The sequence below is a fragment of the Mustelus asterias genome, unplaced genomic scaffold (assembly GCF_964213995.1).
Source record: "Mustelus asterias unplaced genomic scaffold, sMusAst1.hap1.1 HAP1_SCAFFOLD_555, whole genome shotgun sequence".
NCBI lineage: Eukaryota > Metazoa > Chordata > Chondrichthyes > Carcharhiniformes > Triakidae > Mustelus > Mustelus asterias.
The window spans coordinates 121679-143450 of NW_027590505.1; the positions used below are offsets into that span (position 1 = coordinate 121679).

Here is a 21772-nt window from a genome sequence, read left to right on the forward strand (position 1 = left end):
CAGAGAGAGACAGAGAGTGATAGAGAGACGGAAAGAGAGAGAGAGGCAGAGAGAGTGGGAGTGATGGAGAGACAAAGAGAGAGAGAGAGAGAGACCGAGAGAGAGAGAAAGACAGAGCGAGACAGAGAGGGAGCAAGACAGAGAGAGAGAGAGAGAGAGTGACAGAAAGAGAGAGAGAGTGACAGAAAAAGAGAGTGACAGAAAGAGAGAAACAGACAGAGAGAGAGAAAGAGAGAGAGAGAGAGAGAGAAAGATAAAGGGACAGAAAGAGAGAGCGAGAGCCAACGTGAGTATGAGAGATGGAGAGAGACAAAGAGACAGGGTGAGTTTGAGAGATGGAGAGAGAGAGAGAGACTGAGAGGTTGGTGCCCGGGGAGTCAGTACAACCAGTCTCTCACACTGATCTCAGGGGAAGGGGCATTGCGAAAGGAACAAACCGTCACAAAGAGTTTGGAGGAAGTTTTGGTTAAATTAGCAAAATTGTGGAAAGACTGAGACACATCAGAGAGCGAGAGAATTAGACAGGAGCAGAACAGAGAGAGAGAGACAGAGAGACAGAGAGAGAGACAGAGAGACAGAGACAGTGAGATAGAAAGAGAGGGAGAGAGACAGAGAGAGAGAGGGGGACAGAGTGAGAGAGGAACAGAGAGAGACAGAAAGAGAGACAGAAAGAGAGACAGAGAGAGAGACAGAGAGAGAGGGATGGAGAGAGAGCCAAGGTGAGTTAGAAAGATGGGGAGAGAGAGATTGAGACTGAGAGATTGGTGCCCAGGGAGTCAGGACAACCAGTCTCTCACACTGATCTCAGGGGAAGGGGCATTGCGAAAGGAACAAACCGTCACAAAGAGTTTGGAGGAAGTTGAGGTGAAATTTGCAAAATTGTGGAAAGACTGAAACACATCAGAGAGCGAGAGAATTAGAACAGGAGCAGAACAGAGAGACAGAGAGTGTGGGAGAGAGGGAGGGGGGGACAGAGTGAGAGAGAGACAGTGAGACAGTGAGACAGAGAGAGAGACAGAGAGAGAGAGAGAGAGAGACAAAGAGAGGCAGAGAGAGATAGACCATTGGACACAAACCAGGGAGCGGAAAAGTAACTTCATCAACATGAGAAACAACAAAAACAACAAAACAGCACCCAGTGCAGGTAAGAGAAACTTTTAACTGAGAGAGAGAGACAGAGAGAGAGAGACAGAGACAGGGAGAGAGACAGAGAGACAGAGAGGGAGAAGCTGCACCTGTCCTGGGAGTGTTTGATGGGGACAGTGTAGAGGGAGCTTTACTCTGTATCTAACCCCGTGCTGTACCTGTCCTGGGAGTGTTTGATGGGGGACAGTGTAGAGGGAGCTTTACTCTGTATCTAACCCCGTGCTGTACCTGTCCTGGGAGTGTTTGATGGGGGACAGTGTAGAGGGAGCTTTACTCTGTATCTAACCCCGTGCTGTACCTGTCCTGGGAGTGTTTGATGGGGACAGTGTAGAGGGAGCTTTACTCTGTATCTAACCCCGTGCTGTACCTGTCCAGGGAGTGTTTGATGGGGGACAGTGTAGAGGGAGCTTTACTCTGTCTCTAACCCCGTGCTGTACATGTCCTGGGAGTGTTTGATGGGGACAGTGTCGAGGGAGCTTTACTCTGTATCTAACCCCGTGCTGTACCTGTCCTGGGAGTGTTTGATGGGGACAGTGTAGAGGGAGCTTTACTCTGTATCTAACCCCGTGCTGTACCTGTCCTGGGAGTGTTTGATGGGGGGACAGTGTAGAGGGAGCTTTACTCTGTATCTAACCCCGTGCTGTACCTGTCCTGGGAGTGTTTGATGGGGGACAGTGTAGAGGAAGCTTTACTCTGTATCTAACCCCGTGCTGTAGCTGTCCTGGGAGTGTTTGATGGGGGGACAGTGTAGAGGGAGCTTTACTCTGTATCTAACCCCGTGCTGTACCTGTCCTGGGAGTGTTTGATGGGGACAGTGTAGAGGGAGCTTTACTCTGTATCTAACCCCGTGCTGTACCTGTCCTGGGAGTGTTTGATGGGGGACAGTGTAGAGGGAGCTTTACTCTGTATCTAACCCCATGCTGTCCCTGTCCTGGGAGTGTTTGATGGGTGGACAGTGCAGAGGGAGTTTACTCTGTATCTAACCCCGTGCTGTACCTGTCCTGGGAGTGTTTGATGGGGACAGTGTAGAGGGAGCTTTACTCTGTATCTAACCCCGTGCTGTACCTGTCCTGGGAGTGTTTGATGGGGGACAGTGTAGAGGGAGCTTTACTCTGTATCTAACCCCGTGCTGTACCTGTCCTGGGTGTGTTTGATGGGGGACAGTGTAGAGGGAGCTTTACTCTGTATCTAACCCCGTGCTGTACCTGTCCTGGGAGTGTTTGATGGGGACAGTGGAGAGGGAGCTTTACTCTGTGTCTAACCCCGTGCTGTACCTGTCCTGGGAGTGTTTGATGGGGACAGTGTAGAGGGAGCTTTACTCTGTATCTAACCCCGTGCTGTACCTGTCCTGGGAGTGTTTGATGGGGGACAGTGCAGAGGGAGCGTTACTCTGTATCTAACCCCGTGCTGTGCCTGTCCTGGGAGTGTTTGATGGGGACAGTGTAGAGGGAGCTTTACTCTGTATCTAACCCCGTGCTGTACCTGTCCTGGGAGTGTTTGATGGGGGGCAGTGTGGAGGGAATTTACTCTGTATCTAACACTCACATATTTGGTTCCTGTTGAATTGTTCTAGATGATTCTGAGTTGACGTATTCGGAGTTGAATTTTGCTGCAGCCTCTCAGAACTCCACGATCCGCACAAGAGGTCAGTTACGGATATCGTGTGTGTCTCACACCTGCTACACATCAGTCACATCTCAGTTGCGTTGTCTGTGATGCTATAGGTTCTATCCTGATTCTTTCATCTCCCTGTCCAGTTCCAATAAGTACAATTCCCACTCATTAACAAAAAAATCAAATTCAGTCACTCTCTAAATTACAACCAGGTTTTGTATCCTTCCGGAATATTCCGGGCCTTCCATGTTGATTCTTCTGCCTGGAAGTTCTTCTTTGGCCCCTTTGCTGTCCAGATGATGCTTTGAGATAAGAGTTGTGAGCTGCGGGGAGGTGGCAGTTGCTTTCTCCTTTTTGTCCCACTGTCCCCCTTCTCTTATACCCCTGGTGACACATCAATATTTCCCACAATCGCATTGGTCCTATTGGTGGTCAAAACCATCCGATTTAAATTTAAAAGGTTCTTGGTGTCGAAGTGCCTGATTCAAACGCATTGGCCGAATTCAAAAGCCTGTTGTCTTGGTAACACTGCTGCTTGTCCTTCGATACGAATGTTTCAGTTTGGGCTCTCTGTGTACTTGCATTTATTTAAATCTCTCAGCACAGAAAAAGAACCACCTTTTAAAGGGACATTTAGTAGATTTCAATAGGCATGGTTAGTAAATTAGCAGATGACACCAAGAGTGGTAGCATAGTGGACAGTGAAGAAGGTTATCTAGGATTGCAATGGGATCTTGATCAATTGGGCCAGTGGGGCTGATGAATGGCAGATGGAGTTTAATTTCGAGAAATGTGAGGTGATGCATTTTGGTCGATCGAACCAGGGCAGGACTTACTCAGTTAATGGTCGGGCGTTGGGGGGGAGTTATAGAACAAAGTGATCGAGGGATACAGGTTCATAGCTCCTTGAAAGTGCAGTCACAGGTGGACAGAGTGGTGAAGAAGGCATTCGACATGCTTGGTTTCATCGGTCAGAACATTGAATACAGGAGTTGGGACGTCTTGTTGAAGATGTACAAGACATTGGTAAGGCCACACTTGGAATACTGTGTACAGTTCTGGTCACCCTATTATCGAAAGGATATTATGAAACTAGAAAGCGTGCAGCAAATTTTACGAGGATGCGACCGGGACTTGATGGTTTGGGTTATAAGGAGAGGCTGGATAGACTGGGACTTTTTTCTCTGGAGCGTAGGAGGCTGAGGGGTGATCTTAGAGAGGTCTATAAAATAATGAGGGGCATAGATCAGCTAGATAGTCAATATCTTTTCCCAAAGGTAGGGGAGTCTCAAACTAGAGGGCATAGGTTTAAGGTGAGAGGGGAGAGATACAAAAGGGTCCAGAGGGGCAATTTTTTCACACAGAGGGTGGTGAGTGTCTGGAACAAGCTGCCAGAGGTAGTAGTAGAGGTGGGTAGAATTTTGATTTTTAAAAAGCGTTTAGACATTTACACGGGTCAGATGGGTAGAGAGGGATATGGGCCAAATGCGGGCAACTGGGACTAGCTGAGGGGTTTGGAAAAAAAGGGGACAACATGGACAAGTTGGGCCGAAGGGCCTGTTTCCATGCTGTAAACCTCTATGACTCTATGACATTGCAATGCTCCCCCGTCCCCTGAGTGTTTTGCAATATTAAGCACACCAATTTAAAATTACTCTTCTCAAATTTGCATCGTAGCGACGTGCTGGTTACAGCTCAGTCTCCAGATCTACTTGTTATATGTTAGACTGGGTGTCGGGGAGAGTTAGGTCTTTACTAAGAGGCAGTTCCGTGCTAAGTGTGCGTTGCTGGGGGAGGAAGGGTTTACGATGCACCGGGTTACGTTGCGGTTACGTCTCTGTGTGTGTGTGTGTGGGGCTGATGCTCAGGGGGTGTGTGTGCGTCGAGGCTGTGTTGTTGTCCTCTGGGTCACCCTCCGTCACATGTACTTCCCGGAGACCCTTCGCGTCCCTCGCACCGTCTCACGCTCTCTCTCCCTCCGTCTCTCGCAGCCGAACCGGAGACAACTTACGCTCAAATCGCAGTCAGATCGCAGAGCGCCCAACGGAACCCAGGGTCAGAGGTCGCCCCGGGCAAAGGTCAGTCACACTTGGGGTCAGAGGTCACGGTGGTTCAGGGCGTTCCGGGGGGGGGGGGGGGGAAGGGGGGATTCACTCTGACACCCGTGCTGAGGGTGAGAGAGAGATAACCCACATCCCCCCAAAACCTGGCACGGGCAGCAGGGTGGCACAGTGGGTTAGCGCTGCTGCCTCACAGCGCCAGGGAGCCGGGTTCGATTCCCGGCTCGGGTCACTGTCTGTGCGGAGTCTGCACATTCTCCCCGTGTCTGCGTGGGTTTCCTCCGGGTGCTCCGGTTCCCTCCCACAGTCTGAAAGACGTGCTGGTTAGGGTGCATTGGGCCGTGCTAAATTCTCCCTCAGTGTTACCCGAACAGGCGCCGGAGTGTGGGCGACTCGGGGATTCTCACAGCAACTTCATTGCAGTGTTAATGTCAGCCTACTTGTGACACTAATAAATCAATTTGGAAACAGATTGGCCAACATCTCAGTCACACTCACCCGATGGCAGGCTTGTGCAAAAGGTTAAATCTGACGGGATCAAAGGTGAACTGGCTGGATGGGTACAGAACAGGCTTGGCCACAGAAGACAGAGGGGAGCAGTGGAGGGGTCTTTTTCCGGTTGGAGGTCTGTGACTAGTGGTGTTCCGCAGGGCTCTGTACTGGGACCTCTGCTGTTTGTGATTTATAGAAATGATTTGGAAGAAGATGTAGCTGGTCTGACTAGTAAGTTTGCGGACGACACAAAGATGGCTGGACTTGCGGATGGCGATGAACATTGTCAGAGAATACAGCAGGATATAGATAGGCTGGAACATTGGGCGGAGAGGTGGCAGATGGAATTTAATCCAGATAAATGCGAAGTGATGCATTTTGGTAGATCTAATACAGGGGGGAGATACTCAATAAATGGCAGAACCATCAGGAGTATAGACACACAGAGGGACCTGGGTGTACAAGTCCACAGATCCTTAAAGGTGGCAGCAGAGGTGGAGAAGGTGGTGAAGAAGGCACATGGCATGCTTGCCTTTATTGGACGGGGCAGAGAGTATAAAAGTTGGCATATGATGTTGCAGTTACATAGAACGTTGGTTCGGCCGCATTTGGAGTACTGCGTCCAGTTCTGGTCGCCGCACTACCAGAAGGACGTGGAGGCTTTGGAGAGAGTGCAGAGGAGGTTTACCAGGATGTTGCCTGGTATGGAGGGTCTTAGTTATGAAGAGAGATTGGGTAAACTGGGGTTGTTCTCCCTGGAAAGACGGAGGGTTGAGGGGCGACCGAAGAGAAGTTTATAAAATTATGAAGGGCATAGATAGGGTGAACAGTTGGAAGCTTTTTCCCAGGTCAGAAATGACAAACACAAGGGGTCACAAGTTCAAGGTCAGGGGGGCAAGGTTCAAAACAGATACGCGGGGGACGTATTTTACACAGAGGGTGGTGGGGGCCTGGAATGCACTGCCAAGCAAGGTTGTTGAGGCAGACACGCTAGCATCATTTAAGACTTATCTAGATAGCCACAGGAACAGACTGGGAATAGAGGGATACAAACGGATGGCCTAGTTAGGAACACATGATCGGCGCAGGCTTGGAGGGCCGAAGGGCTTGTTCCTGTGCTGTATTGTTCTTTGTTCTTTTGTTCTTTGTTCTGACAGTGTAACCTCCTCCAGCCCCGACACCCTCTCCCTATCTCTGTAACCTCCTCCAGCCCCTACACCCCCTCCCTATCTCTGTAACCTCCTCCAGCCCCTACACCCCTCCCTATCTCTGTAACCCCCTCCAGCCCCCTACACCCCTCTCTATCTCTGTAACCTCCTCCTGCCCCCTACACCCCTCCCTATCTCTGTAACCTCCTCCAGCCCCTACACCCTCTCCCTATCTCTGTAACCTCCTCCAGCCCCCTACACCCCTCCCTATCTCTGTAACCTCCTCCAGCCCCCTACACCCCTCCCTATCTCTGTAACCTCCTCCAGCCCCTACACCCCTCCCTATCTCTGCAACCTCCTCCAGCCCCTACACCCCTCCCTATCTCTGTAACCTCCTCCAGCCCCTACACCGCTCCCTATCTCTGTAACCTCCTCCAGCCCCTACACCCTCTCCCTATCTCTGTAACCTCCTCCAGCCCCTACACCCTCTCCCTATCTCTGTAACCTCCTCCAGCCCCTACACCCCCTCCCTATCTCTGTAACCTCCTCCAGCCCCTACACCCCTCCCTATCTCTGTAACCTCCTCCAGCCCCTACACCCCTCCCTATCTCTGTAACCTCCTCCAGACCCGACACCCCCTCCCTCTCCCTGTAACATCCTCCAACCCCTACACCCCTCCCTATCTCTGTAACCCCCTCCAGCCCCTACACCCTCTCCCTATCTCTGTAACCTCCTCCAGCCCCTACACCCTCTCCCTATATCTGTAACCTCCTCCAGCCCCGACACCCCCTCCCTATCTCTGTAACCTCCTCCAGCCCCTACACCCCCTCCCTATCTCTGTAACCTCCTCCAGCCCCTACACCCCTCCCTATCTCTGTAACCTCCTCCAGCCCCTACACCCCTCCCTATCTCTGTAACCTCCTCCAGCCCCTACACCCCTCCCTATCTCTGTAACCTCCTCCAGCCCCTACACCCTCTCCCTATCTCTGTAACCTCCTCCAGCCCCTACACCCTCTCCCTATCTCTGTAACCTCCTCCAGACCCGACACCCCCTCCCTCTCCCTGTAACATCCTCCAGCCCCTACACCCCTCCCTATCTCTGTAACCCCCTCCAGCCCCCTACACCCCTCTCTATCTCTGTAACCTCCTCCTGCCCCCTACACCCCTCCCTATCTCTGTAACCTCCTCCAGCCCCTACACCCTCTCCCTATCTCTGTAACCTCCTCCAGCCCCCTACACCCCTCCCTATCTCTGTAACCTCCTCCAGCCCCCTACACCCCTCCCTATCTCTGTAACCTCCTCCAGCCCCTACACCCCTCCCTATCTCTGCAACCTCCTCCAGCCCCTACACCCCTCCCTATCTCTGTAACCTACTCCAGCCCCTACACCCCTCCCTATCTCTGTAACCTCCTCCAGCCCCTACACCCTCTCCCTATCTCTGTAACCTCCTCCAGCCCCTACACCCTCTCCCTATCTCTGTAACCTCCTCCAGCCCCTACACCCCCTCCCTATCTCTGTAACCTCCTCCAGCCCCTACACCCCTCCCTATCTCTGTAACCTCCTCCAGCCCCTACACCCCTCCCTATCTCTGTAACCTCCTCCAGACCCGACACCCCCTCCCTCTCCCTGTAACATCCTCCAGCCCCTACACCCCTCCCTATCTCTGTAACCCCCTCCAGCCCCTACACCCTCTCCCTATCTCTGTAACCTCCTCCAGCCCCTACACCCTCTCCCTATATCTGTAACCTCCTCCAGCCCCGACACCCCCTCCCTATCTCTGTAACCTCCTCCAGCCCCTACACCCCCTCCCTATCTCTGTAACCTCCTCCAGCCCCTACACCCCTCCCTATCTCTGTAACCTCCTCCAGCCCCTACACCCCTCCCTATCTCTGTAACCTCCTCCAGCCCCTACACCCCTCCCTATCTCTGTAACCTCCTCCAGCCCCTACACCCTCTCCCTATCTCTGTAACCTCCTCCAGCCCCTACACCCTCTCCCTATCTCTGTAACCTCCTCCAGACCCGACACCCCCTCCCTCTCCCTGTAACATCCTCCAGCCCCTACACCCCTCCCTATCTCTGTAACCCCCTCCAGCCCCTACACCCTCTCCCTATCTCTGTAACCTCCTCCAGCCCCTACACCCTCTCCCTATATCTGTAACCTCCTCCAGACCCGACACCCCTCCCTCTCCCTGTAACATCCTCCAGCCCCTACACCCCTCCCTATCTCTGTAACCTCCTCCAGCCCCCTATACCCCCTCCCTATCTCTGTAACCTCCTCCAGCCCCTACACCCCTCCCTATCTCTGTAACCCCCTCCAGCCCCCTACACCCCCTCCCTATCTCTGTAACCTCCTCCAGCCCCCTACACCCCCTCCCTATCTCTATAACCTCCTCCAGCCCCCTACACCCCTCCCTATCTCTGTAACCTCCTCCAGCCCCCACACCCCCTCCCTATCTCTGTAACCTCCTCCAGCCCCCTACACCCCCTCCCTATCTCTGTAACCTCCTCCAGCCCCCTATACCCCCTCCCTATCTCTGTAACCTCCTCCAGCCCCTACACCCCTCCCTATCTCTGTAACCCCCTCCAGCCCCCTACACCCCTCCCTATCTCTGTAACCTCCTCCAGCCTCTACATCCCCTCCCTATCTCTGTGACCTCCTCCAGCCCCTACACCCCCTCCCTATCTCTGTAACCTCCTCCAGCCACTACACCCCTCCCTATCTCTGTAACCTCCTCCAGCCCCCACACACTTCCCTATCTCTGTAACCTCCTCCAGCCCCTACACCCCCTCCCTATCTCTGTAACCTCCTCCAGCCCCCTACACCCCTCCCTATCTCTGTAACCTCCTCCAGCCTCTACATCCCCTCCCTATCTCTGTAACCTCCTCCAGCCCCTACACCCCCTCCCTATCTCTGTAACCTCCTCCAGCCCCCTATACCCCCTCCCTATCTCTGTGACCTCCTCCAGCCCCTACACCCCCTCCCTATCTCTGTAACCTCCTCCAGCCCCTACACCCCTCCCTATCTCTGTAACCTCCTCCAGCCCCCACACACTTCCCTATCTCTGTAACCTCCTCCAGCCCCTACACCCCCTCCCTATCTCTGTAACCTCCTCCAGCCCCCTACACCCCTCCCTATCTCTGTAACCTCCTCCAGCCTCTACATCCCCTCCCTATCTCTGTAACCTCCTCCAGCCCCTACACCCCCTCCCTATCTCTGTAACCTCCTCCAGCCCCCTATACCCCCTCCCTATCTCTGTAACCTCCTCCAGCCCCTACACCCCTCCCTATCTCTGTAACCCCCTCCAGCCCCCTACACCCCCTCCCTATCTCTGTAACCTCCTCCAGCCCCCTACACCCCCTCCCTATCTCTATAACCTCCTCCAGCCCCCTACACCCCTCCCTATCTCTGTAACCTCCTCCAGCCCCCACACCCCCTCCCTATCTCTGTAACCTCCTCCAGCCCCCTACACCCCCTCCCTATCTCTGTAACCTCCTCCAGCCCCCTATACCCCCTCCCTATCTCTGTAACCTCCTCCAGCCCCTACACCCCTCCCTATCTCTGTAACCCCCTCCAGCCCCCTACACCCCTCCCTATCTCTGTAACCTCCTCCAGCCTCTACATCCCCTCCCTATCTCTGTGACCTCCTCCAGCCCCTACACCCCCTCCCTATCTCTGTAACCTCCTCCAGCCCCTACACCCCTCCCTATCTCTGTAACCTCCTCCAGCCCCCACACACTTCCCTATCTCTGTAACCTCCTCCAGCCCCTACACCCCTCCCTATCTCTGTAACCTCCTCCAGCCCCCACACACTTCCCTATCTCTGTAACCTCCTCCAGCCCCTACACCCCCTCCCTATCTCTGTAACCTCCTCCAGCCCCTAAACCCTTCCCTATCTCTGTGATCCCCTCCAGCCCCCTACACCCCTCCCTATCTCTGTAACCTCCTCCAGCTCCCTACACCCCTCCCTATCTCTGTAACCCCCTCCAACCCCTACACCCCTCCCTATCTCTGTAACCTCCTCCAGCCCCTACACCCCTCCCTATCTCTGTAACCTCCTCCAGCCCCTACACCCCCTCCCTATCTCTGTAACCTCCTCCAGCCCCTACACCCCTCCCTATCTCTGTAACCCCCTCCAGCCCCCTACACCCCCTCCCTATCTCTGTAACCTCCTCCAGCCCCCTACACCCCCTCCCCATCTCTGTAACCTCCTCCAGCCCCTACACCCCTCCCTATCTCTGTAACCCCCTCCAGCCCCCTACACCCCCTCCCTATCTCTGTAACCTCCTCCAGCCCCCTACACCCCCTCCCCATCTCTGTAACCTCCTCCAGCCCCTACACCCCCTCCCTATCTCTGTAACCTCCTCCAGCCCCTACACTCCTCCCTATCTCTGGAACCTCCTCCAGCCCTACACCCCTCCCTATCTCTGTGACCTCCTCCAGCCCCTACACCCCTCCCTATCCCTGTAACCTCCTCCAGCCCCTACACCCCTCCCTATCTCTGTAACCTCCTCCAGCCCCCTACACCCCTCCCTATCTCTGTAACCTCCTCCAGCCCCCTACACCCCTCCCTATCTCTGTAACCTCCTCCAGCCCCTACACCCCCTCCCTATCTCTATAACCCCCTCCAGCCCCTACACCCCCTCCCTATCTCTGTAACCTCCCCCAGCCCCCTACACCCCCTCCCTATCTCTGTAACCTCCTCCAGCCCCTACACCCCTCCCTATCTCTGTAACCTCCTCCAGCCCCTACACCCCTCCCTATCTCTGTGACCTCCTCCAGCCCCTACACCCCTCCCTATCTCTGTAACCTCCTCCAGCCCCTACACCCCTCCCTATCTCTGTGACCTCCTCCAGCCCCTACACCCCTCCCTATCCCTGTAACCTCCTCCAGCCCCTACACCCCTCCCTATCTCTGTAACCTCCTCCAGCCCCTACACCCCTCCCGATCTCTGTAACCTCCTCCAGCCCTTACACCCCTCCCTATCTCTGTAATCTCCTCAAGCACCTACACCCCCTCCCTATCTCTGTAACCTCCTCCAGCCCCTACACCCCCTCCCTATCTCTGTAACCTCCTCCAGCCCCTACACCCCCTCCCTATCTCTTTAACCTCCTCCAGCCCCCTACACCCCTCCCTATCTCTGTAACCTCCTCCAGCCCCTACACCCCTCCCTATCTCTGTAACCTCTTCCAGACCCTACACCCCTTCCCTATCTCTGTAACCTCCTCCAGCCCCCTACACCCCTCCCTATCTCTGTAACCTCCTCCAGCCCCTACCCCCCTCCCCATCTCTGTAACCTCCTCCCGCCCTTTCACCCCTCCCTATCTCTGTAAGCTCCTCCAGCCCCTACAACCCTCCCTATCTCTGTAATCTCCTCCAGCCCCTACATTCCTCCCTATCTCTGTAACCTCCTCCAGCCCTACACCCCTCCCTATCTCTGTAACCTCCTCCAGCCCCTACAACCCTCCCTATCTCTGTAACCTCCTCCAGCCCCTACACCCCTCCCTATCTCTGCAACTTCCTCCAGCACCTACACCCCCTCCCTATCTCTGTAACCTCCTCCAGCCCCTACAACCCTCCCTATCTCTGTAACCTCCTCCAGCCCCTACACCCCTCCCTATCTCTGCAACTTCCTCCAGCCCCTACACCCCCTCCTTATCTCTGTAACCTCCTCCAGCCCCTACACCCCTCCCTATCTCTGTAACCTCCTCCAGCCCCTACACCCCCTCCCTATCTCTGTAACCTCCTCCAGCCCCCTACACCCCCTCCCTATCTCTGTAACCTCCTCCAGCCCCCTACACCCCTCCCTATCTCTGTAACCTCCTCCAGCCCCCTACACCCCCTCCCTATCTCTGCAACCTCCTCCAGCCCCCTACAACCCCTCCCTATCTCTGTAACCTCCTCCAGCCCCCTACACCCCTCCCTATCTCTGTAACCTCCTCCAGCCCCCTACAAACCTCTGCCTCCTCACCTCTGGCTTTCTGAGCCCCCCACCTACCCCTCCCCCTCCCCACAGAGAGGAGGAGTGAAGGATGGAGGATTCAGGCCTGTGCATGTAGGCTCATTGACCCCGGGGAGGCGATTTTAGTCACTTGGGCCTGTGAATTTAGGTTCATTTACCTCGGGAGGGCAATGGGGCCACTTCGGCCTGTTGATTTAGGCTCATTGACCAAGGAGGTGTATGGGGCCTTTCGGGCCTGTAGATTTAGGTTCATTGACCCTGGGAGGGGATTGGAGACAATCGGGCCTGTGGACTTAGGCTCATTGACTCCTGGGAGGGGATTGAGGCCAATCGGGCCTGTGGATTTAGGCTCACTGACCCTGGGAAGGGATTGGAGCCAATGGGCCTGTGGATTTAGGCTCACTGACCCTGGGAGGGGATTGGAGCCAATCGGGCCTGTGGATTTAGGCTCACTGACCCTGGGAGGGGATTGGAGACAATCGGGCGTGTAGATTGAGGCTCATTGACTCTGGGAGGGGATTGAGGCCAATCGGGCCTGTGGATTTAGGCTCACTGACCCTGGGAGGGGATTGGAGACAATCGGGCCTGTGGACTTAGGCTCATTGACTCCTGGGAGGGGATTGAGGCCAATCGGGCCTGTGGATTCAGGCTCACTGACCCTGGGAGGGGATTGGAGCCAATCGGGCCTGTGGATTCAGGCTCACTGACTCCTGGGAGGGGATTGGAGACAATCGGGCCTGTGGACTTAGGCTCACTGACCCTGGGAGGGGATTGGAGACAATCGGGCGTGTAGATTGAGGCTCACTGACCCTGGGAGGGGATTGGAGCCAATCGGGCCTGTGGATTTAGGCTCACTGACCCTGGGAGGGGATTGGAGCCAATCGGGCCTGTGGATTTAGGCTCACTGACCCTGGGAGGGGATTGGAGACAATCGGGCCTGTCGATTGAGGCTCATTGACTCCTGGGAGGGGATTGGAGCCAATCGGGCCTGTGGATTTAGGCTCACTGACCCTGGGAGGGGATTGGAGACAATCGGGCATGTAGCTTGAGGCTCACTGACCCTGGGAGGGGATTGGGGCCAATCGGGCCTGTGGATTTAGGCTCACTGACCCTGGGAGGGGATTGGAGCCAATCGGGCCTGTGGATTTAGGCTCACTGACCCTGGGAGGGGATTGGAGACAATCGGGCGTGTAGATTGAGGCTCACTGACCCTGGGAGGGGATTGGAGCCAATCGGGCCTGTGGATTTAGGCTCACTGACCCTGGGAGGGGATTGGAGACAATCGGGCCTGTGGACCTAGGCTCATTGACTCCTGGGAGGGGATTGGGGCCAATCGGGCCTGTGGATTCAGGCTCATTGACCCTGGGAGGGGATTGGGGCCAATCGGGCCTGTGGATTTAGGCTCACTGACCCTGGGAGGGGATTGGGGCCAATCGGGCCTGTGGATTTAGGCTCACTGACCCTAGGAGGGGATTGGGGCCAATCGGGCCTGTGGATTTAGGCTCATTGACCCCTGGGAGGGGATTGGAGCCAATCGGGCCTGTGGACTTAGGCTCATTGATCCTAGGAGGGGATTGGGGCCAATCGTGTCTGTAGATTGAGACTCGTTGACCCCAGGGAAGGGATTGTGACCACTTGGGCCTGTGGATTTAGGCTCACTGACCCTGGTAGGGGATTGGGGCCGACAGTCAGGGGGGAGAGAGACAGGTACAGGGGTCGTGTGCGGTGTCATGGTTTGGCAGAGGCAGATGGATGAGTCGAGGAACAGACAGGGTGAGGGGTCAGTGAGGGAAGGGACAGGAACATGCTAACAATGTCTGAACCTTCTCTCTCTCCTCGACCCCCCGCCCATCCACAGTTCCCAGAGCGGTTCCACGCCTACGTCCATTACTGCCTCTCGGAGGCGCACTGTCTGCAGTATACCCACATCACCCAGCAGAACAACAAACTGTTCGCCATGTACGTCAAGGTAAGTACCCACCAGCATGGCCAACAGAGGCAGCCAATTTAACTAGGCCCATGGCGAACCAGGATAATCGCTTCCCCTCCCCCGCTCCCTGTAACTCTGCAAGCAGCCACTGAGCAAGGAGGAGGGACAGGAGCCTTGTGGCCTTTGCTTTTAGGCTTATTGACCTCAGAGCAGGGATTGGAGCCACTTGGGCCTGTGGATTTAGGCTCACAGACCCTCAGGAGGAGATGAGGTCCTGTTTGGCCTGTAGATTTAGGCTCATTGATCCTGAGAGGGGATCAAGGCCTCTTGGGCCTGTGGATTCAGGCTTATTGACCTCAGCAAGGGGACTGCAGCCACTTGGGCCTGTGAATTTAGGCTCATTGACCCTGAGAGGGGATCAAGTCCTCTTGGGCCTGTAGATTCAGGCTCGCTGATCCCTGGAAGGGGATTGGGGCTAATCGGGCCTGTAGAGTTATGCTCACTGACCCTGGGAGGGGATTGGGGCCACTTGGGCCTGTAGATTTAGGCTTATTGACCCCTGGGTGGGAATCAGGACCTCTTGGTCCTGTGGATTTAGGCTCATTGACCCCTGGGAGGGGGCTGGGGCCAATCGGGCCTGCAGATTTAGGTGTATTGACCCCTGGGTGGGAATCAGGACCTCTTGGTCCTGTGGATTTAGGCTTATTGGCCCCAATCCCCTCCCAAGGGTCAATCAGGCCTGGAGATTTAGGCTTACTGACCCCTGGGAGGGGATTGGGGCCAATTGGACCTGCAGATTTAGGTTCACTGACCCCTGGGAGGGGATTGGGGCCATTTGGGCCTGTCAATTCAGGCTCAATAACCCATGGGCGGGGATTGGGGCCAATCGGGCCTGTAGATTTCGGCTCACTAATCCCTGGAAGGAGATTGGGGCCATTCGGGCCTGTGAATTCAGGCTTTGCGCTGACCACAGCGATACGGGAGCTCCTCGGACCCACTGGAGTTGGGATTAACGCATTCTCTCTTTTGTACAGTGGGCAGAGACACACAAACAGAGCAACAGGATGAGGTTGAATGACATGCTGGTCAAACCTCACCAACGGCTCACCAAATATCCACTACTCCTCAAAGCCATTCACAAAAAAACAGAGGGTGCCGTCGCCAGGGAGACAATCACCAGTGCGGTAAGGAACAGCCATCAAACTATCCTTCCCAAGTATCCCGACCTGTCCCCAATCTCTCTCTCTCTCTCTCAGGGAGATATCTGTACACTGACTGGTGTCTCTCAGTCCCCTCTCTCTCTCTCTCAGGGAGATATCTGTACACTGACTGGTGTCTCGCAGTCCCGTCTCTCTCTCTCTCTCTCATGGAGATACCTAAACACTGACTGGTGTCTCTCAGTCCCCTCTCTCTCTCTCTCTCAGAGAGATATCTGTACACTGACTGGTGTCTCTCTGTCCCCCCTCTCTCTCAGGGAGATATCTGTACACTGACTGGTGTCTCTCAGTCCCCCCTCTCTCTCAGGGAGATATCTGTATACTGACTGGTGTCTCTCAGTCCCCCCTCTCTCTCTCAGGGAGATATCTGTACACTGACTGGTGTCTCTCAGTCCCCTCTCTCTCTCTCAGGGAGATATCTGTACACTGACTGGTGTCTCTCAGTCCCCTCTCTCTCTCAGGGAGATATCTGTACACTGACTGGTGTCTCTCAGTCCCCTCTCTCTCTCTCAGGGAGATATCTGTACACTGACTGGTCTCTCTCAGACCCCTCTCTCTCTCTCAGGGAGATATCTGTACACTGACTGGTGTCGCTCAGTCCCCCCTCTCTCTCTCTCAGGGAGATATCTGTACACTGACTGGTGTCTCTCTGTCCCCTCTCTCACTCAGGGAGATATCTGTACACTGACTGGTGTCTCTCAGTCCTCTCGCTTTCTCTCAGGGAGATATCTGAACAATCACTGGTGTCTCTCAGTCCCCTCTCTCTGTCTCTCTCTCGGGGAGATATCTGTACACTGACTGGTGTCTCTCAGTCCCGTCTCTCTCTCTCTCTCAGAGAGATATCTGTACACTGACTGGTGTCTCTCAGTCCCGTCTCTCTCTCTCTCTCGGGGAGATATCTGTACACTGACTGGTGTCTCTCAGTCCCCTCTCTCTCTCTCTCTCAGGGAGATATCTGTACACTGACTGGTGTCTCTCAGTCCTCTCTCTCTCACTCAGGGAGATATCTGTACACTGACTGGTGTCTCTCAGTCCCCTCTCTCTCTCAGGGAGATATCTGTACACTGACTGGTGTCTCTCTGTCCCCTCTCTCTCTCAGGGAGATATCTGTACACTGACTGGTGTCTCTCTGTCCCCTCTCTCACTCAGGGAGATATCTGTACACTGACTGGTGTCTCTCTGTCCCCTCTCTCTCTCAGGGAGATATCTGTACACTGACGGGTGTCTCTCAGTCCCCCCTCTCTCTCTCAGGGAGATATCTGTACACTGACTGGTGTCTCTCAGTCCTCTCTCTCTCACTCAGGGAGATATCTGTACACTGACTGGTGTCTCTCAGTCCTCTCTCACTCAGGGAGATATCTGTACACAGACTGGTGTCTCTCAGTCCCCCCTCTCTCTCTCAGGGAGATATCTGTACACTGACTGGTGTCTCTCAGTCCCCCCTCTCTCTCTCAGGGAGATATCTGTACACTGACTGGTGTCTCTCAGTCCCCTCTCTCTCTCTCTCCCTCTCAGGGAGATATCTGTACACTGACTGGTGTCTCTCAGTCCTCTCGCTTTCTCTCAGGGAGATATCTGAAGAATCACTGGTTTCTCTCAGTTCCCTCTCTCTCTCTCTCTCTCTCTCGGGGAGATATCTGTACACTGACTGGTGTCTCTCAGTCCCCTCTCTCTCTCTCTCAGAGAGATATCTGTACACTGACTGGTGTCTCTCTGTCCCCCCTCTCTCTCAGGGAGATATCTGTGCACTGACTGGTGTCTCTCAGTCCCCCCTCTCTCTCAGGGAGATATCTGTACACTGACTGGTGTCTCTCAGTCCCCCCTCTCTCTCAGGGAGATATCTGTACACTGACTGGTGTCTCTCAGTCCCCCCTCTCTCTCTCAGGGAGATATCTGTACACTGACTGGTGTCTCTCAGTCCTCTCGCTTTCTCTCAGGGAGATATCTGAAGAATCACTGGTTTCTCTCAGTCCCCTCTCTCTCTCAGGGAGATATCTGTACACTGACTGGTGTCTCTCAGTCCCCTCTCTCTCTCTCAGGGAGATATCTGTACACTGACTGGTGTCTCTCTGTCCCCCCTCTCTCTCTCACTCAGGGAGATATCTGTACACTGACTGGTGTCTCTCAGTCCTCTCTCTCTCTCAGGGAGATAACTGTACACTGACTGGTGTCTCTCAGTCCCCTCTCTCTCTCAGGGAGATATCTGTACACTGACTGGTGTCTCTCAGTCCTCTCTCTCTCTCAGGGAGATAACTGTACACTGACTGGTGTCTCTCAGTCCTCTCTCTCTCTCAGGGAGATAACTGTACACTGACTGGTGTCTCTCAGTCCCCTCTCTCTCTCAGGGAGATATCTGTACACTGACTGGTGTCTCTCAGTCCCCCCTCTCTCTCTCTCAGGGAGATATCTGTACACTGACTGGTGTCTCTCAGTCCCCTCTCTCTCTCTCAGGGAGATATCCATACACTGACTGGTGTCTCTGGGGTTTGTTACTATGTTACTGTTGGGCTAGGGTGTTGTTACTGTGGGGGTTGTACTATGTTGTTGGGTTAGGGTGTTTACCTGTTATGAGAGTTATCGTGGCACACTCCAGTGGGGTCCCGCCTCCGGTGGCAGGGTATAAGACCCCCTGCTCCGGCAGGACCGCTTCAGTCTGAACTGGTGTATTCGTGTTAGTAGTTCCCTTGTTACTTTATTAAAGCCTTCAATACCGAAGCCTTGATTCCATGTGCTTATTGACGCGCATCAGTCTCTCAGTCCACTCTCTCTCTCAGGGAGATATCTGTACACTGACTGGTGTCTCTCAGTCCTCTCTCTCTCTCAGGGAGATATCTGTACACTGACTGGTGTCTCTCAGTCCCCTCTCTCTCTCAGGGTGATATCTGTACACTGACTGGTGTCTCTCAGTCCCCTCTCCCTCTCTTAGGGAGATATCTGTACACTGACTGGTGTCTCTCAGTCCCCTCTCTCTCTCTCAGGGAGATATCTGTACACTGACTGGTGTCTCTCAGTCCCCTCTCTCTCTCTCAGGGAGATATCTGTACACTGACTGGTGTCTCTCAGTCCCCTCTCTCACTCTCTCAGGGAGATATCTGTACACTGACTGGTGTCTCTCAGTCCTCTCTCTCTCTCAGGGAGATATCTGTACACTGACTGGTGTCTCTCAGTCCCCTCTCTCACTCTCTCAGGGAGATATCTGTACACTGACTGGTGTCTCTCAGTCCTCTCTCTCTCTCAGGGAGATATCTGTACACTGACTGGTGTCTCTCAGTCCCCTCTCTCACTCTCTCAGGGAGATATCTGTACACTGACTGGTGTCTCTCAGTCCTCTCTCTCTCTCAGGGAGATATCTGTACACTGACTGGTGTCTCTCAGTCCCCTCTCTCTCTCTCTCAGGGAGATATCTGTACACTGACTGGTGTCTCTCAGTCCTCTCTCTCTCTCAGGGAGATATCTGTACACTGACTGGTGTCTCTCAGTCCCCTCTCTCACTCTCTCAGGGAGATATCTGTACACTGACTGGTGTCTCTCAGTCCCCTCTCTCACTCTCTCAGGGAGATATCTGTACACTGACTGGTGTCTCTCACTCCCCTCTCGCTCTCTCAGGGAGATATCTGTACACTGACTGGTGTCTCTCACTCCTCTCTCTCTCTCTCAGGGAGATATCTGTACACTGACTGGTGTCTCTCAGTCCCCTCTCTCTCTCTCAGGGAGATATCTGTACACTGACTGGTCTCTCTCAGACCCCTCTCTCTCTCTCTCTCATGGAGATACCTAAACACTGACTGGTGTCTCTCAGTCCCCTCTCTTTCTCTCAGGGAGATATCCATACACTGACTGGTGTCTCTCAGTCCCCTCTCTCTCTCACTCAGGGAGATATCTGTACACTGACTGGTGTCTCTCAGTCCTCTCTCTCTCTCTCAGGGAGATATCTGTACACTGACTGGTGTCTCTCACTCCTCTCTCTCTCTCTCAGGGAGATATCTGTACACTGACTGGTGTCTCTCAGTCCCCCCTCTCTCTCTCTCAGGGAGATATCTGTACACTGACTGGTGTCTCTCAGTCCTCTCTCTCTCAGGGAGATATCTGTACACTGACTGGTGTCTCTCACTCCTCTCTCTCTCTCTCAGGGAGATATCTGTACACTGACTGGTGTCTCTCAGTCCCCCCTCTCTCTCTCTCAGGGAGATATCTGTACACTGACTGGTGTCTCTCAGTCCTCTCTCTCTCTCTCAGGGAGATATCTGTACACTCAAATAGAAGCAAAATACTGGAAATCTAATTTAAAAACAGATGAAACATAGCGGGTCTGGCACCTTCTGTGGAGAGGGAAAAGAATTAATAGTTTGAGTGTCCGTGACTTCCTCAGAGCTTAAGAGAGGGAGAGAAGTGATGAATTGGGGGAACGGAAGGGTCCTTGAAAGATCTGATTTGATTTATTATTGTCACATGTAGACAGTGAAAAGTATTGTTTCTTGCGCGCTATACAGACAAAGCATACCGTTCATAGAGAAGGAAAGGAGAGGGTGCAGAATGCAGTGTTACAGTCACAGCTAGGGTGCAGAGAAAGATCAACTTAATGTGAGGTAGGTCCATTCAAAAGTCTGACAGCAGCAGGGAAGAAGCTGTTCTTGAGTCGGTCGGTACGTGACCTCAGACTTTTGTATCTTTTTCCCCGATGGAAGAGAGAATGTCCGGGGTGCGTGGGGTCCTTAATTATGCTGGCTGCTTTTCCCCGAGGCAGCGGGAAGTGTAGACAGAGTCAATGGATGGGAGGCTGGTTTGCGTGATGGATTGGGCTACATTCACGACCTTTTGTAGTTCCTTGCGGTCTTGGGCAGAGCAGGAGCCCCAGACCAAGCTGTGATACAACCAGAAAGTGTGCTTTCTATGGTGCATCTGTAAAAGTTGGTGAGAGTCGTAGCGGACATGCCAAATTTCCATAGTCTTCTGAGAAAGTAGAGGCGTTGGTGGGGCTTTCTTAAGTATGGCAAGAAGTCTCACAACACCAGATTAAAGTCCAACAGGTTTATTTGGGAGCACGAGCTTTCGGAGTGCCGCTCCTTTGGGCACTCACCTGATGAAGGAGCGGCACTCCGAAAGCTTGTGCTACCAAATAAACCTGTTGGACTTTAACCTGGTGTTGTGAGATTACTTACTATGCCCACCCCAGTCTAACGCCGGCAACTCCACATTATTCTAAATGATGGTGCCAGCGTGGAGGGACCAGAACAGGTCGGTCATGATCTGGACACCTAGAAACCTGAAGGTCGCACCTCAGGATATAGAACATAGAACAGTACAGCACAGAACAGGCCCTTCGGCCCACGATGTTGTGCCGAGCTTTATCTGAAACCAAGATCAAGCTATCCCACTCCCTATCATCCTGGTGTGCTCCATGTGCCTATCCAATAACCGCTTAAATGTTCCTAAAGTGTCTGACTCCACTATCACTGCAGGCAGTCCATTCCACACCCCAACCACTCTCTGCGTAAAGAACCTACCTCTGATATCCTTCCTGTATCTCCCACCACGAACCCTATAGTTATGCCCCCTTGTAATAGCCCCATCCACCCGAGGAAATAGTCTTTGAACGTTCACTCGATCTATCCCCTTCATCATTTTATAAACCTCTATTAAGTCTCCCCTCAGCCTCCTCCGCTCCAGAGAGAACAGCCCGAGCTCCCTCAACCTTTCCTCATAAAACCTACCCTCCAAACCAGGCAGCATCCTGGTAAATCTCCTCTGCACTCTTTCCAGCGCTTCCACATCCTTCTTATAGTGAGGTGACCAGAACTGCACGCAATATTCCAAATGTGGTCTCACCAAGGTCCCGTACAGTTGCAGCATAACCCCACGGCTCTTAAACTCCAACCCCCCTGTTAATAAAAGCTAACACACAATAGGCCTTCTTCACAGCTCTATCCACTTGAGTGGCAACCTTTAGAGATCTGTGGATATGAACCCCAAGATCTCTCTGTTCCTCCACAGTCTTCAGAACCCTATCTTTGACCCTGTAATCCCCATTTAAATTAGTCCTACCAAAATGAATCACCTCTCATTTATCAGGGTTAAACTCCATTTGCCATTTTTCAGCCCAGCTTTGCATCCTATCAATGTCTCTTTGCAGCCTAAAACACCCCTCCACCTCATCCACTACTCCACCAATCTTGGTGTCATCAGCAAATTTACTGATCCACCCTC

At 53.7% G+C, this 21772-nt stretch overlaps 1 protein-coding gene across 1 annotated transcript in view; it reads left to right on the plus strand.

The window, feature by feature from the left end:
• Nucleotides 1-4682: 4682 nt before the first annotated feature.
• LOC144487029 (uncharacterized) overlaps nucleotides 4683-21772 on the plus strand; it is a 42498-nt gene continuing 25408 nt past the window's right edge. Inside the window, exons 1-3 of the mRNA XM_078205073.1 lie at nucleotides 4683-4838; nucleotides 14280-14390; nucleotides 15386-15535. Coding sequence (XP_078061199.1) covers nucleotides 4683-4838; nucleotides 14280-14390; nucleotides 15386-15535 — 417 coding nt within the window. The remainder of the gene's footprint in view (nucleotides 4839-14279; nucleotides 14391-15385; nucleotides 15536-21772) is intronic.